At 30.1% G+C, this 14,088-nt stretch overlaps 1 protein-coding gene across 2 annotated transcripts; it reads right to left on the reverse strand.

The window, feature by feature from the left end:
• Window positions 1–362: 362 nt before the first annotated feature.
• LOC102584141 (alcohol dehydrogenase-like 1) lies at window positions 363–10,333 on the reverse strand. 2 transcript variants are annotated; one of them, XM_006343137.2, is made up of 8 exons: window positions 10,303–10,333; window positions 9,189–9,261; window positions 3,410–3,552; window positions 3,277–3,314; window positions 2,608–3,016; window positions 2,284–2,520; window positions 2,025–2,183; window positions 363–690 (listed from the first exon to the last, which is right to left on the reverse strand). In XM_006343137.2, exons 2-8 carry the CDS (start codon window positions 9,244–9,246, stop codon window positions 580–582), a joined length of 1,155 nt encoding a protein of 384 aa, XP_006343199.2. In that variant the 5' UTR covers window positions 9,247–9,261; window positions 10,303–10,333; the 3' UTR covers window positions 363–579. The 2 variants fall into 2 exon arrangements, with proteins under 2 accessions (XP_006343199.2, NP_001305497.2); NM_001318568.2 differs by lacking the exons at window positions 9,189–9,261; window positions 10,303–10,333 and adding exons at window positions 3,643–3,702; window positions 4,097–4,164 and having other exon boundaries at window positions 392–690.
• Between the last annotated feature and the right edge of the window lie 3,755 nt (window positions 10,334–14,088).

Here is a 14,088-nt window from a genome sequence, read left to right on the forward strand (position 1 = left end):
TTTATAAAATAAAAGTGAAGAACTAAACAAAATTAACAAGGAAAGACCAACATGGGTTATGGTGCACTGGTGGGAGTGTTTCACCCTTAACCAGAAGTTTCAGGTTCTAGTCCTGGGTATGGAGAAAATCTTGTTCAGAGCGCCACCCCTGAATGGCCCTGCAGAGCGCGATCCGGATTTAGTCGGAGTTCCAATGTGGACTCCGGACACCGGTGAAAAACCAAAAAAAAAAACAAGGAAAGAAAGGGAGAGAGATAGATAGGAGCAAGTGCACTCTTATAGTACTTTAATTTCCTTCTCTCTTTTTGATATTTTACATATTAAAGAGAAAAATGGCTATTTATAAGCCTTGAAATTAAAACTTGAGGACAAATTTTGCTATAATTCTGATACTTGAATATCAATCCTGCAATAGCAATGTTTATTAAACACTTGTTTCATACACATTTATATATAGCAATACAATGTTTATTATTTATCATATGCATACAATGTATGGTGCATAAATTAAACCAAATTTCATAATTGAGTAAATAATTTCACTATGTATTAATATGTTCTAATAATTGGTTTCATTTATTAGAACTTGATAATAATCTTGACGCAATGGGGGTCTTTCAATAACTCAAATGATTGGTTGATTTCAGTCAACGAAATTTGGTGAGTTATAAGGTCATTTAGTTGAATCTCCTGCAAAAATGATATAAAAAAATATTAGTCTACAAAAATAACTTTTTTGTATTTTATGGACTTATATATTAATATATTTGTACATAAATATATTGTCATCTAAAGAAGCATAATTTATAAGTAATACAATATTAAAATATTTGGGTCTAAAAGTAAATTCTATTAATATGGAGTCAATTTAATAGATTCATTACTTATTTCCTTATGTCTGGTGGAGACCTATTGAAAAGATACATTTCATGAAAAGGTACTTTAGAAACCTTAAAAACATTTGGTCCCTAAACCAAAAGACACGTTTTTTTTTCTCTTTCTCTCCATCTGAGAAACAAAACACATAGTGAAATCAATCTCCAAGCTTTAGAAGACCAAGCTCTTCAATAAAGTTATTGCCAAGAAAAAATGTTAGTTTCCTTTTCATTCTTATAGATTCATATGGTTAGGGTCGAAATGATGGCACAACCCTACAGAGAAAGACAATTATATGGGTAGGGTCGGAATGAAGGTACGACCCAACTGGAAAATAGAAATTATATAGGTAGGGTTGAATTGATGCACAATCCTATAGAAAAAGAGAAATTATATGGGTAGGCTCGGAATGATGGCACGGCCCTATTGAAAAAGAGAAATTATATGGGTAGGATCGAAATGATGGCACAACCCTACACAAATCGAATATGAGAACGTAATCACCAGAAAAATGGCACAGTGCTACACAAATCAGATATGAGAAAGTAGTCATCAAAAAGTTGGCATGGTGCAAAACAAATCGGATATGAGAAAATAGTCACCGAAAAAATGACAAGGTGCTACGCAAATCAGGTATGAAAAAGTAATCACCGAAAAGATGCGTAGTGACCCAATTTTTGCTTACATAATCGTTGGTGAAACGAGCAACATATATGGGTAATAGTCACTCGTCAGTAGTGAAAACTCTTTGATTCTCTACCAAAACCATAGAGCCTCTAATACCATATGAACAAGAGAAAAACCTTGATTTCTATTCTTTAGAATAAAGGAGATTATCTCCTGATAAGGTTACAAGAAAACTATACATTGTAAGTACTATACATGGTAAATATAAATAAAGAATATTTTATATTAATATTATGTAATCAACTATATATGGTAGGTAGAGATTGTAATTGATGATAATCAATTGGGTGAACCCCTTCAACGAAACATTACATTGTTAATATATGGTTAATTTTTTTTTTATGTATATATCATATATGTTGAACCCGTTCGACTTCTTCGTGTGCTTACTTTATTATATTTTTAAACTTCTTTAATGAAAATCTTGGCTCTGTCACTAAATTTGATAACGAAAAGTGTACCTTAGTTGCGCATCTATGAAGTATGGCAGGAAGATCTGAGTGAAGTCTTATTCCACCATAGATTGAACCTTTCAATGTTCGACCACATAATAAGGGAACTAAGTTGAATTCCCTAGTAAGTCCATGTCCTGCACCAATAACAACAATTGTCCCAATTCCCTAATAGTAATTGAGATCAACAAGAAGAATATAATGTTAATAAGTTTCTGTATATGTTTGTTTATCTGTTTTATCAACAAAATATAGACATTCTTTTTACCAATTTTGAGGCTTCAATGGCTTCATTAAGCATGGATGGAATCCCAGTACATTCGAAAACATAATCAACCCCTAAGCCTTCAGTAACATCTTTTATCATCTCGGAAACTGATGTCCTGGATTCTTTAGGGTTAATGAAGTCTGTCATTCCAAACAGTTCTCCTTTACCCCGTTTCGATTCATTTATATCAACTCCAATTATTTTTGATGCCCCTTGACTTCGAGCTCCCTCAATCGCCTGCAATATTTTTCATACATCATGAATTTATTTTATTATATATCCTGTTTCATTTAAACGTCGAGCTAAGTCAAATGTAGTACTCACTCCAAGTCCAACAACACCAAGACCTAGTACAGCAACAGTTGAGCCTTTTTCAACATGAACTTCTCTCCATGTTGCTCCATAGCCTGTCGTAAATCCACAACAAAGCAAGCTAGCATGTTGAAGCGGAATCTTCTTTGGATCAACCTTGATTACGTAGTTGGCATTAATAACTGTATATTCCGACCAAGTAGAGCAACTAAAACTATGGTATAATACTTGTCCTCCATGAATGGACATTCTTGATGTGTCATCCAACATTAGGCCAGAAAAGGTCAAGTGATATTTGTGACATAAATTGGACTTCCCTGACTTGCAATTTGGGCATTCTTTGCATTCTCCTAAGTAAAGTGGCATCACTATATCTCCTTCTTTTAGATTTGTCACATTTTCTCCCACACTTTCTATCATGCTGCAAATTCAAATAAGTCGAGATTGGCTAAATAAATCAATTTGCAGTAATTAACTAGATCATGTTTCGCGTTGGAGAATTAAGGGGAGTCATGGCATAACTAGTAAAGTTGTTGCCATCACAGGTCAGAGCCATGCAAATTGTCTCTTGCAAAAATGCGGAGTAAAGTTGCATGCAGTAGACCCTTGTGGGCCGGCCCGTCCCTGGAACCGTACATGTAATTTTGCATAGAATGAAATAGAGAGAGAAGATTTTCCTACCCAACTCCTTCATGTCCAAGAACTCGAGGAAATAAAGGCTGGAGAGGACAGAAGAAAAACAACATAAACAAAACGATGGATCCAAATTAGTTAGGAAAGATGAGAAGAATGAAATGGAAACAGAGTAATATACATAGGGAAAGCCATTGGTAGTGAGAATGTCAGTGTGGCACAAACTGGCAAAGAGCATCTTAATTCGAACTTCATTTGATTTAGGTGGATCAACTTGTATATCTTCGATCTTTATCATCTCCCCTTCCTTCCATACTACTGCAGCTGCACGCGCACACACATAACACATAAATCTTCTCATAATGTTGAAATTAAAGAAAAAACTAGCTCTCAAACTCCATGATTATCACTCACCTTTGCATGTGATGACCTTTGGGCTGCTTGAGTCCATGGTATAAGGTCGGGTTGAGGTTTCTAAGCAAAATATGTGAATAACTTTACTTTAGATGAAGCATTTACAATTTAATACAGGAGCCCAACTTCGATAGATTTGAAATGTGATTGACTCTAATATCATGATGAAAAAAAATCATGATCACATTACATCAAACTCTACCTCAAAAGCCAACAAATTATATAAAGAGTCTAAATTGTCCTCATCCCACAAAAATGTAACTCAAAAAAGTTCAATTGTTGTACACAAATTACTGTGAACAGACAAGAGATCCTCCAAATTCTTGAATATATATATATATACTCAAAAGCAAGAACCAAAAATTCATCAATAATAATAAAATTTGTAGAAGAAAAAAAGGCCAAGAAATTAACAAAACTCAAACAGTTTGGACAAATTAGATATAATGATTACCTGAACTTTGCTTAATCTGTACAGAACAGGGACTTTGCTTCAAGTTGGAGGAGAAAAAGAGAAATGTTCCACTGGAAATTGATTGACAGGACCCTCTTTAAATACTTTTTAATTTTCAATTTACATAATATTATATGACTTAGAGCATGTTTGGTATTGCTCCTAAAAATGCTTATTTTTAGAAGTATTTTTTAAAATGACTTTTTAAAAATATGTTTTTGAAAAAAAAATATTATTTGGCTAATTCATTTGAAAAGTGCTTTTGATAAGCATTTTGTGTTTGACTGAACTTTTATAAAAAGTGTTTTTGACAGTCAAATTACTAAAAATGATAAGTATCAATGTGTTTTTAATATTAAGATTATTTTATAGAAAGAAACTATAATAAATATCTATTGCAAAATTTTAATTAAATTAAAATGTACATATTCAAATTTTCAATCAATATTATACATAAATAAATAAACTAAATATTAACATGATGATTTAAATATAATTAAAAATATCAAGCAAAATAAATTCAAGAACCATTCCACAAATTAAACCACTATATATGAAAAATTCACCACAAAAATAAATAAAGTTCTTTATATTTTTAATCCTATGTTACCTTTATTTTCTAATTTTGTAAAATAAAATGTAAAATAATATATAAAATATAAAATATGAATATAATATTAACATGGTGAATTAAATATAATTAAAAATATCAAGAAAATAAATTTATTACCCAATCCACATATTAAACCGCTATATAAGAAAAATTCACCATAAAAATTAATAAAGTTCTTTATATTTCTAATCCTACAAAAGTATTGTTGTCACCTTTATTTATAATTCTATAAAATAAAACATAAAATGATATATTAAATATATAATATAAATAATAATATATAAACATAAAATAAAATAAAAAATTTATTATACAAAAAAAAATACAATTCTTGAATGAAACTTAACCAGACTTATGAGATTTGTTAATCAATTAATAATGGATATATTCATAAATATGTATATATGAAAGAGATTTTTTTGTCTTCAAAATAATATTTTTCTGCTTCTGCTTCTACTTTTTTTAAGAAGTAGAAATTTTAGTTTCTTCCCAACAACAGAAAAATTGTTTCTATTTTCATTTAAAAGCAATTTTAAGGAATTGTCAAATAGAAAAACACTTTTGACCTCCCAACAACAATGTCAAACATGATCTTAAGACGAAACTTTTTTAAAAAAAATAAATCAAAATTTATGGTGTAAATAAGTTATAAATATTTGTGTGATGAAAAATGATTTTTAAATTAATAAAATTAAATTAAAAATATATATTTATCGTTTCGATTGTTACGATTTCGTATAATATATTATGTATATATAATTATAAAAAAATATGTATATAATTATCGATTCGATTTGATTATATTTTTAATAGTTTGAATAAAAATCAAAATCAAATAAATATTAATTCAAAAAATATAAAATCAAATAAAAAAATAATTTATTTTATCGATTTGAATAGATCTGTACACAAACTTTAAACACCCCTAATTAGCAGTACCAATGCAATAATAGCTATGGGAGAGGAAGGTAGGGTTGAATTGTCAAAGAAAGGAAACATTTTCCTCCTAGCATTTTGTTTTCTCCTATTATTATAAACTCTAATTTTATTTTTTTTGGTTTTCCACCCAGTGTTCGGAGTTCACATTAGAGCTCCGATTAACTCAGAATCGCGCACTGCAGGGCCCACTCGAGGTTGACGCTCCCAACAGAATTTTCTCTATATCCAGGGCTCGAACCCAAAACCCTGATTAAGGATGAAACTCTCCCACCAGGGCGCCCAACCCATGTTGGTTAAACTCTAGTTAATTACATTTTTACTATATTATAACATGTTAACAGTATAAGACTATAAGGACTTGTTAGTTCTGAATTCAAGCTATATAAGATTAGTTATGATAGGATAAATTATGATGGGATAAGTTCTAATAAGATTATTTTTTATTGAGTGTTTGGTTTGTTGAATTCAAAATAATAAATTTTAAGAATATATTATTTGTTTACAAAAATGTCCTTCATGAATGTAAAAAAGTGATGTATAAAAAAGGTTTAAAAAGACATTTTTGTCATTTACTTATTTTATCCGGAATAAATTATCTCGGAATTACTATACCACCCAAAGGGAGGAATAACTTATCCCGATACTAATTATTAATCCCAAAATAAATTATCCCGAACTTTCCATCCAAATAATAAATTAATTGGTACTATAATATGATACAAACATACTTTATTCTGGCTAAGTTAAGTTCTTGGCTATTAATGAAACACTATATTGATTTTAATAGAGCATAGCCTATAAATTCACTTGCCAAGTAGATATCTCCCATATCTAGAGTTCAATGTCCAACTATCATATTAAATTCAATCAATCAATATTCAAGTATAGAGCAATTTGATTTCATTATTGAGAAATATCTCTAAATTGAAAAGTTACAGATAATGAAAAGATTAAATACCTTTACAATACTAGAATGATATAGGATGAAAAATATATGGTTGTAAAGTAACCCTCTTTTTCTTTAGATTGTACTATAATAGTACTAACAGAACTAAAACACATGTCATAATATATATCAGAAGTTTACTAATTATCCAAACAGCTGAAGAACATAACATGTGACATATAATAATAGCAAGTAGGTAAGTTACCATTTCTATCAAATTATATAACATGTGATTTATAGTAGTAGTCAGTAGGTAAGTTACCATTTCTATCAAATTATTACAAATTACAAATACATCATTTTCATATAAACTTATTTTGTGATCATCCTTACTAGGAAATAACTTTTTTTCCCTTCATTGGTATTTATATAACTTTGAACAGGTTAGTTTATCACTTTCCATTTTACACAGTGCTTTAAAAATCATAAATAAAAAGATAATTTTATTAATTCAATCCTTAAAATATTTTTGGGAAATTTTACAAATAAATGTGAAAACTTTCAAAAAGAATTAATAGCAAGGGCAATATAAAAAAAAATTAATGCTTTTTGGATTTAGAGCTTGTTTTGGCATTACTGCTAAAAACTGCTTATTTTAAAAAATGTTTTTAAAAATAACTTTGTAGAAAAGTGTTTTAAAAAAAAACAATTTGTGTTTGGCAAATTTATTTGAAAGTACTTTTGATAAGCAATTTGTGTTTAACTAATTTTTAAAAAAAAAGTGCTTTTATGAGTCAAATTACGAAAAAAGGTAAGTATCAATGTGTTTTTAATATTAAGATTATTTTATTGAGAGAAACTATTTTAAACATCTAATACAAAAACTTTAATTAAAATACACATATTCAAATTTTTAAAATCAATATTACACATAAATATATATTGTTGAAAAATATTAAATAGAACAATCTTATTGTTATTTGTTACCTATTCTCTTGGATTCAATCTTAGCTATTATCCATTTTTTTTTGTTATAATACTCTAAAGTTTTAAAAAAAAAAATCAAATTAAAATAAAGTAATGCATAAATTAAGAAAATAAAATTTGTTATTTGTGACTTTTTGGGAGAGTCTAAATCTTTAATTGTTACTTTTTTTCTCTTTTTTTAATCCTAAAGAAATATTGTTGTTACTTTTATTTCTAATTCTGTAAATGTCACGACCCAGATTGTCGTGAGTGGCACCCACACTAACCCTCCGGTGGGAGAACCATTACTACACCCCGACTAAACAACTTAACGAAAACTAGAACATTTAAAGATACGGAAGCAGGTTTAAATGTCTAAGAAAATATAGAGTTCCCATAAACTCCGAAAGTTTAACAAACCATTACTAAACATTTGCGGAAAACAACCCCTAGAAACTAAAAGTCATTGTACCAAAACATCTAAAGTGCAACAAGTCTAAGAAGAAGGGGTACAACCCCAACCAAACATAAGAAGTATCTAAACTGAGTCCAAAGAGAATGGACTAAACAAAACGAAGGACTCCATGGCTGCCTGAAAGAACTGGATCACCCTTGAAATCTGATCTCGATCACTGATCTCCTAGCTGAGGACTATCAGTAGCCGCTTGAAGATACTCTGTACTCAACAAAGAACGAACAAGTGCAGTATCAGTACACAACCACAATGTACTGGTAGGATCGCGCGGCTATTCCAGTAAGAGAAACATATATAAGCAGTCACAACATATTAAACATGACATGTACGTAATACACACACACATATATATATATATATATACATCGGTTTTCATTCAAGAGCAATGTACAATTCCACATTCTCAATGACAAGTAGATATGACAATTCAATGGTCCTCTGATGGAACCCATACCGTACCCAAACAGTTAGTGTGTCGAAACGTAACACCCGATCTCAATTAGTGTGTCAAAACGTGACACCCGATCCAATATGTGTGTCGGAACGTGGCACCCGATCCAATGTATGTGTCGGAACGTGACACCCGATCCAATCAACACATTCACACTCATAATGTACATACTCATAATCACACAATCAAGTGTTGAATCATGGCATACATTTGTTCATTCATACTCAATTCATTGTTTGATCAATAGTGTTTCATTCACATACATACATGCATTACAATAAAGCAATTACCAACATACATCACACAAACATGAAATCAAACCATCACTTACCTCGAAACCAAGCTTGAATCCCCTTAAGGCACTTGAATCTTCCCTTTTCGGATTCTTTCCGCTTGTTTCTGGTCTAAAAACAACAAATTAATGTAAGAATCAATAAACGAGGCCTAATTACCCGAATTACAATCAAAATTATCAACCCTAGGCCAAACCCAAGATCCCAATACCCAACTTAGGGCTTTTTCCACCATTAGTTTCAGGTCAAAACTCTCCCTCAATGATAATCACCGAAGAATTTAAGTTCTACGGATCGAAAAATAGATTAGGGGAGTAAAAAGCTTACCTTTAGCGCTAGAAGAGGTGGAAAATTTTCAAGAACTTGCCTGGGTCGTGATATTAAAACCCTACTGCAGCTGCACACACGCATAATACATAGATTTTTCATAATATTAAAACGAAAGAAAAAACGTTAATTGATTACACACCTTTGCATGTGATGACCTTACGGTTGCTTGATTCCATGGTAAGTTTACTTGGACTCATAAACGATGAGAGTAGCTTAAGTTTGATTGAGCACAAAAGAAATAAAGAGACTTTTAGAACATATCAAAAGTCTGACTCTTCTTGACTATCAAATACTCCAAGAAGATCCACCAAATCCTACTTATATGGAGATCAAATAAATTTCAAGAAAGTTTAGATCATCCTATATGTTCTAAAAACACGCTACTAACAATCCTTGAATCACGGATCAGAGAAAATTCAGAGAGAAGAATCAAGAGGAACATAATTGTACTCATACTGTTTATTAATAAAACATTCTTATTTCTTTTATTTTGTTTGTGGTTGGAGCTTATGTTCCATATATTAAAATTTGTTGCAAAGAAACATGTTATGTGAAAAATTAAAATTAAAGTGTTATTAAAAAAAAGTCATTCTTTTTTTAAACGGATTAAAAGAGAAAATAAACCAATCAAATTGGAAAGGAAAAAAAATGGGATGAGGCACTTATACTTTAGAATATACTTAGATTTTACAGCTTCCTTATAGAGGTAGAGAGACTGAGCCTCACTCTAGTATCATGATAAAGAAATAAACATGAATCTAACTCAACCTCAAATGCTAGTTGATAAGGGAAAGATCATCCTCAACCGTATAAAGAGTCTAAATTCGCCTCATTCCACGACAAGAGATCCTCCAAATTCTTGAATATATATACTCAAAAGCAAGAACCACAAATTCATCAATTTCTCCCACAGCAAGCAATAATTTGAGGGGAAAAAGATTGATGACTATTAGCAAAAAACTCAAAGAGTTTGGTCAAAGATACTACCTCCGTCAATTTTTATTTGTCATGTTGCACTTTTCGAAAGTCAATTTGACCAATTTTCAAAGTTAAATTATTTTATATTAATTTGATATTTTAAACAAAAAAATTTAGATATTTAAAAACTATACGAAAAGTACTATAAATTACAATTTTTTGTATATCAATATAATGAAAAAATACATCGTAAAATGTTAGTCAAAATTCTTACTATTTGACTCTAAAAAAGAAAACCATGACAATTAAAAATGGACGGATGGAGTATATATTACCTGAACTGAACAAACGAACTTTGATTAATATTTCTACATAAGGGACTTTTCTTCAAGTTGGAGGAGTGAGAGAGAGAAATTGTTTCAAACGGAAATTAATTACAATTAAATGTTCCATCAGTTACATTTGTTGGTAAATCACATTCCAACGAATGACAAAATGGGACCCCCATAGAGGTGAGGGACTGATTGAGATTAATATTTCTTTTTTACATATAAGGGACTTTTCTTCAAGTTGGAGGAGTGAGAGAGAAATTATTTCAACGGAAATTAATTACAATTAAATTCTCCATCCGTTACATTTGGTGGTAAATCACATTCCAACGCATGACAAAATGGGACCCCGATAGAGGTGAGGGAGTGATTGAGATTAATATTCTTCTATATATTAGAAGAGGCAGTTTCAACATGCCTACTTTGGGACTTTGGAGGGTGTTTCAGTAATTCACGTAGAATTGAAACAATATTATTGGCTGAAAAGTTATCTCACTGTAGCAGCAATATAGATATTAGATGGACTTGACTATATTCTCCTTTGCTTAGCTCATCAGACATCACCAGATTCTCACTTAGCATTTCACAGATATTGCCGCTGAAACAACCACGTGGACTTCATCCGTTGTCGTTCTTCTAATTGGTTCTTTGTTAATTTTGTAAGCAAAATTGTAAGTAAATTATTATGGAGTATTTCATATGTTGTCCCCCCTCCTAATTTGGATTTTACACTAGCTTAAAAAAATAGAAAATAATAATTAAATTTTACAATTTAAATAAAGTTATATATAAAATGTATCAAAATATTATTTCATTTTGTGAGTAGGTCAATATGCATGCTTTGGCATGTAGGGTCATTTTAGTTACTCCGTGGTTCCTTCGTTTTAATTCATTGTCTTGTTTTTTGAGTTTTTGTATATTTTAAAATTACGTAAAATTATTACAAATCACAATAATAAAAAAATATAAAAAAAATTATTTGAATTTTAGAATTTTATCAGTGCCACAAAATTGGAACAAATAATATATTATGTATTATTTGAAAATGATTTAAAAAGTACTATAAATCTCAATAACTAATATCTTGAAATATTTTCGAAAATATATTAAAAAATAATTTGCCCAACTCTTGAAATTTTATTTGTGCCACATAAATTGGGACAAAAGAAAATACAATATATTATTTGAAAATTACATAAGAGATACTATAAATAATAATTAGCATCTTCAAATATTTAAAAGATATATAAAAAGAATGTTTGGCTTTCAAATTCTATTAGTGTCACATAAATTGGAAAAGAGGAAGATGCCATATAGTATTTAAAAATCACATAAACGATACTATAAATCACAATAATAAACAAATTTAAGATATTTAGAAGACGTATAAAACATTAGGTTGACTTTCAAAATTATGTCAATGTCGCATAAAGTTAATAGAGAAAATAACAAATATTATTTAAAAATGACATTAACATTAATATAAATTGCGTTAACTAGCAAATTTAAATATTTAAAAATTAAGACGACTCTCCAAATTTCATCTATAATCACATAAATTAATAGAGAAAGAGTAATATATATTGGGCCCGTGCTAGCACGGGCTCCAATGTCTAGTTTCTACATATAAGGGACTTTTCTTCAAGTTGGAAGAGTGAGAGAGAGAAATTGTTTCAACGGAAATTAATTACAATTAAATGTTCCATCAGTTACATTTGGTGGTAAATCACATTCCAACGAATGACAAAATGGGACCCCATAGAGGTGAGGGAGTGATTGAGATTAATATTTCTACATATAAGGGACTTTTCTTCAAGTTGGAGGAGTGAGAGAGAAAAATTATTTCAACGGAAATTAATTACAATTAAATACTCCATCCGTTACATTTGGTGGTCAATCACATTCCAAATAATTGTTGTTAGGAGAGTTATGACCTTATACGATCGTGTTGGATGAGCAACATCCACAAAGTACATTGCTCCTCCTACAATCATATACCGATTCACGTTTTTGTTTTTATGTATTCAACCTTAGATAATTCTAGTATTGAACCTACCGTATACATTCTTATAATTATAAATTCATACCTATGATCTATTGTAATTTTAAATATTCTTTTACACATATAATTAATTATAATCTGCGTCAACATACAGGATTTAAGTGAACATGTTACCTTTGAATTGCATCCACCCCTGCCTAAGACATAATATCAAGGTTTAAGTTTTTTTATTTTCATGTAACCATTTGTTATCTAAATATACACCAATTCAATTAATGTAAATTTGTATCGTAAATCTTTTATCACTATAATGTTTTTAAAACTATCTTTCATTTATATGTTTTACATCTAGCTCCCACATTGCATATCCTTTTTTTGTTTCCATTCGTTATATGATATTTATATTAGAGCTCGATTACTTTGGATTTGCACAGTGTAGTGTCATAGACTTAGAGTCTTACTAATGTTCCGTGCGGCACTCGACAACTTACTCACGAATCTTTCACGCTCTTGTAAGCTCAAGTAATCCCTTTGAAGCCAGATCACTAAGAGAATGTAAAGAAAGACTTGGAAGATTTAGAGAACTTTGGAAGAAGGCTTTATATTGCTTGTGGAATGCTTTACAACTTGCTTGCTTCCAGCTTTGATGCCTTACAAATGAGAGGCCCTTCTATTTATACTGCTTCCTAGGGGCCTAAGAGTAAATAATATTTACTTTACAAGTCCCTGCTTATTTAAACTTTAGTCCATGTTCTAGAATTCTCTATTAGTCTAGAGAATTCTAAGACTTTCTAAGATATCTTCTAAGTTATTCTAGAGTCTTCTAAGGAAAGGTCTAGGGAGTTCTAGAGTTTTCTACTAACCACTCCATAACTCTAGATTCTGCCTCCCCTCTTTCAGTGCGAAATTTGAAGGATAAGGTGGCGGGTCATGACAGTAGGATCCCATATGGGGGAAAATACCAAGGATGTTTACATGCTTAGGCTAGAACCAAGATAAAAATCATTCCTTTTTCTTTATCATGCATAAATTTAGGGAGGAAACCTGTAAGATACCATGTTATAGAAAAGATCATATTAATTGAACACTTTTGAGGAGAGTTCTTGTTTAAGGAAGAAACAATATCACCATTGCACTATATTCTTTGGTGGTCCCACCTTGTATATCATTTGCATTAAAGTTGAATAAACGAAGAGACGACTAAGGGCCGGAGAGAAGAATAAAGAAATAGTGGTATCATTTAATACTAATTTTACAAGAAAATAAAGAATGGTATTAAAATAAATAATATATATATATCATCAAATTTCCTTTAATTTGAACTTGACAACAAAATTTACTTTAACACTTTAACTATATGGATGCTTAAATAGCTCCCTTAACAACTTTCAAGTGAATTAAATATTGATGTGACAAAGTGAGTGCACTCACCCTCCTAAAAGTGTGTGAATTTTTTTTTTTTAAAAAACTAAATTTATAAAATGATACACATGTCTTTTTTATAGTCCAATATATAATTAATATTTTAAACATCATTTTCTTGAAAAGATCATATGAATTGAACACTTTTGCCGAGAGTTCTTGTTTAAGGAAGAAACAATATCACCATTGCACCATATTCTTTGGTGATCCCACACTGTATATCATTTGCATCAAAGTTGAATAAACGAAGAGACGGCTAAGGGCCGGAGAGAAGAAGAAAGAAATAGTTGTATCATTTAATACTAATTTTACAGGAAAATATAGAATGGTATTAAAATAATATATATATATATATATATATATATATA

The sequence above is a fragment of the Solanum tuberosum genome, unplaced genomic scaffold (genome assembly GCF_000226075.1).
Source record: "Solanum tuberosum cultivar DM 1-3 516 R44 unplaced genomic scaffold, SolTub_3.0 scf00042, whole genome shotgun sequence".
In the NCBI taxonomy this organism is placed as follows: domain Eukaryota; kingdom Viridiplantae; phylum Streptophyta; class Magnoliopsida; order Solanales; family Solanaceae; genus Solanum; species Solanum tuberosum.